The following is a 2,975-nucleotide window of genomic DNA, read 5'->3' as shown; positions in this document are numbered from 1 at the left end:
CAAGTACTCAACTGTTCTGCTTAAGTAAAAGTATCAATAAGTGGTGTTCTAGCAACTCAAGCTTTGAGGTACCCCGTTTGGACCCAACTGCCGAGTTGCATCCTCACCCAGACCGGCATTTCTTTGGGAGGCCTGTCGAGATTTGGAATTTGCAAGGTACACGGACGGATTGTGCGCCATCATTCCTACCGATTGAAAGAATAGCATACAGATGTGTTTACAGTGCCACAACTGTACAGTTAAGCCAGATCAAAGAGAAAGTATCAGTAGTTAAACCACTGTGCACAGTAGTTGAGATTTAGACCCAAGACCTGATCTGTGTGTGTGTGTGTGTGTGTGTGTGTGTGTGTGTGTGTGTGTGTGTGTGTGTGTGTGTGTGTGTGTGTGTGTGTGTGTGTGTGTGTGTGTGTGTGTGTGTTAGACCCAAGACCTGATCTGTGTGTGTGTGTGTGTGTGTGTGTGTGTGTGTGTGTGTGTGTGTGTGTGTGTGTGTGTGTGTGTGTGTGTGTGTGTGTGTGTGTGTGTGTGTGTGTGTGTGTATATATCTCTCTCTCACAGACAGACAGACAGACAGACAGACAGACAGACATGTCTCTCTCTCTCTCTCTCTCTCTCTCTCTCTCTCTCTCTCTCTCTCTCTCTCTGAGCCCCCCCCTCTATGAACCCCACACCTCCCATTGTTTGAACAAACCTCTAATTTACATGTGTAAGGAAGATTCCCAAGCAGAGAAAAGAGAGACGTATATCCAGGTATCTTAAAGGCATTTTAAGGTAAACAGTCCTCTCCCGCATTCATTGAAAAACTCCCACCTATCATTTATGTTGGGTGGGTGTATACCTTGCCCATGTATCCAGGTATATCACCTTTTTCACCCAGTGAACGTGGCTGATGCGTCGTAGCACCGTAGCCTAACAGCCGACTTTAGGACGGTAGCCCCGGCCCCCGAACCTCTGAATGACCGTCATATTGTAGTCTAGACGTCCGACCCGACTTTATTTTGGCATTAAAAGTGGACTTCTGCACCTGGCTTTTGATGTTAACAGTGTCATACACTCACTTTGACAAGCCCCCAGCCCAGCCCCATCATCAGCCCCAACATGAATGAAAATCTTTAGAAAATAGCAGATCTACAAGCTCACTGTGTTGCACCGTGACCTGTTGTGAGCTTGTAGATCGGCTATTTTCCAATAGCCAAAACAGGGCTGAAGTGATTCATGTAATTGTAAAATCTACAAAGTAACTAGTAACTCAAGTTTTGAAATAATTAAAAAATAAGTACAATATTTGCCTCTGAGATGTAGAAGTAAGTAAATACTGAAAACTGCTAATACTCTAGTAAAGTAAAAGTACCTCAAAATTGTACTTAAGTACAGTACTTGAATAAATGTGCTTAGTTACTTTACACCACTGGAAATAATAAATATAGGGTGCTTTGTGTATGTACACCAGAGAGGATATAATGTATAAGAAAATTAAATAAATAACATTGGTTTTATAATGTATTGGATAAATAATAAAAGTATAGCAATAATAATAAATAATATATTTGGATGCATCCTGCTCCATATACAATACAATGCACTGCTTTCAGTTCATCATTCAAGTTTGAGCCAATAAAAAATATGCGATTAATATGCGATTAATCGCGCGATTAACTACACAAATCATGCGTTTAATCGCGATTCAAAATTTTAATCGCCTGACAGCACTAATATATATTGGGGAAAAAAAGAACGAAAAAGAACTGAACTAGTTCATTTTTTGAACCATGAACTTTAGTTCAAAATTTTGAATTATGAACTGAACTTTGAACTAGTTCATTTTAAAATTTGTGAACTGAACTTTGAACTAGTTCATATTTTAAGTGAACTTTCCCAACACTGGTCACCAGAACCAAGGATGTGTGTTTTCTATGAATCTAACCTAATTAAAATGGAATTTGAAGTTACAATGGGTTTATATAGGAAGGGGGCGTGTCTGACCAAATTAAACTGTTCTAAATACTGAATCTAGCAACTTAAAAACTGTCTGGGGTGCACACACAAACCTGTGTAGACGTTAAAATTACCCCAGACATGTTTGGGGGACTCCTTGGGGCCCCCAGACCCCACTTTGAGAACCACTGATTTAGAGGGTTGAAAAGGCAATAATATATCATTACGATAAAGATGGGCATTTAAATGGGCCATTTCCATTGGCTGGGAGGGGGTTCCTCTATCAGCGGTTCCCATGGTTTGAACTCTGCCATCTTCCTGGACAGAGCCAACTCACACTCCGCCTGGAAAATGACCTCTTCAATCTGACCACAGTTTATTTTCTGCTCCAAAGTCCCAACGTCAGGCTCAGTTTTGACGAGGTGGAAACGATCATTGACCAGCTGTTCCGTGTACTTCCTGTAGGCGGCGTCCTGAGGCATGGTCTGTACAGATGCCAGGATCTTACTGTAGAGAATCCTCAGGCGCTCATGTGGGTTCTGAGACACCGCCAGGCCCACCAGACCTGTGGTCTTTTTTACAAGTCCAGCCATCACTGTCTGTTGTCACCCTGTCTGTTGGCTGTTATAACAGACAATAGATAGCATGTTATACGTCTGTATCTCCTTTTCTCCACTTACATACAATTGGTGACATCATTGCTGATGTCATTGGACCAAACCATTTGTCATCAGCAATGATGTCACTTTTTGGGGCGGTGTAGCCGCCCCCTATAAGTGAGTTTTGGACACCGACCAAAACATTTGTGTACCCCCTAACCCTTCCATTGTTAATGCAAATCGATACTTTTTTCATATCAGCCAATCACATTACAGCTAGTGTCATCACCACTAACTGTAATGTGATTGGCTGACTTTGCAAATTCAGGACTGTGATTGGCTAGCGAAACACATGACACATGTGCAGCCCTATGAATAGCAGTATGGACTTTAAAAAAAGTCATTTATCCTTTTTTTTTTTAAGTGAGTCATGTTGTGATG

At 41.5% G+C, this 2,975-nt stretch overlaps 1 protein-coding gene across 1 annotated transcript; it reads right to left on the bottom strand.

The window, feature by feature from the left end:
* Positions 1-2,177: 2,177 nt before the first annotated feature.
* LOC311036240 (NADH dehydrogenase [ubiquinone] 1 alpha subcomplex subunit 5-like) lies at positions 2,178-2,528 on the bottom strand (the record flags this gene model as incomplete). Its single annotated transcript, XM_084044807.1, has 1 exon — positions 2,178-2,528. One exon carries the CDS (start codon positions 2,526-2,528, stop codon positions 2,178-2,180), a length of 351 nt encoding a protein of 116 aa, XP_083900933.1.
* Between the last annotated feature and the right edge of the window lie 447 nt (positions 2,529-2,975).

This window comes from Gymnoscopelus microlampas, assembly GCF_963454915.1.
Source record: "Gymnoscopelus microlampas genome assembly, chromosome: 20".
NCBI classification, from domain to species: Eukaryota; Metazoa; Chordata; class Actinopteri; order Myctophiformes; family Myctophidae; genus Gymnoscopelus; species Gymnoscopelus microlampas.
Note: the sequence above shows the minus strand (reverse complement) of the source record. Positions and strands in the feature narration are given on the sequence as shown.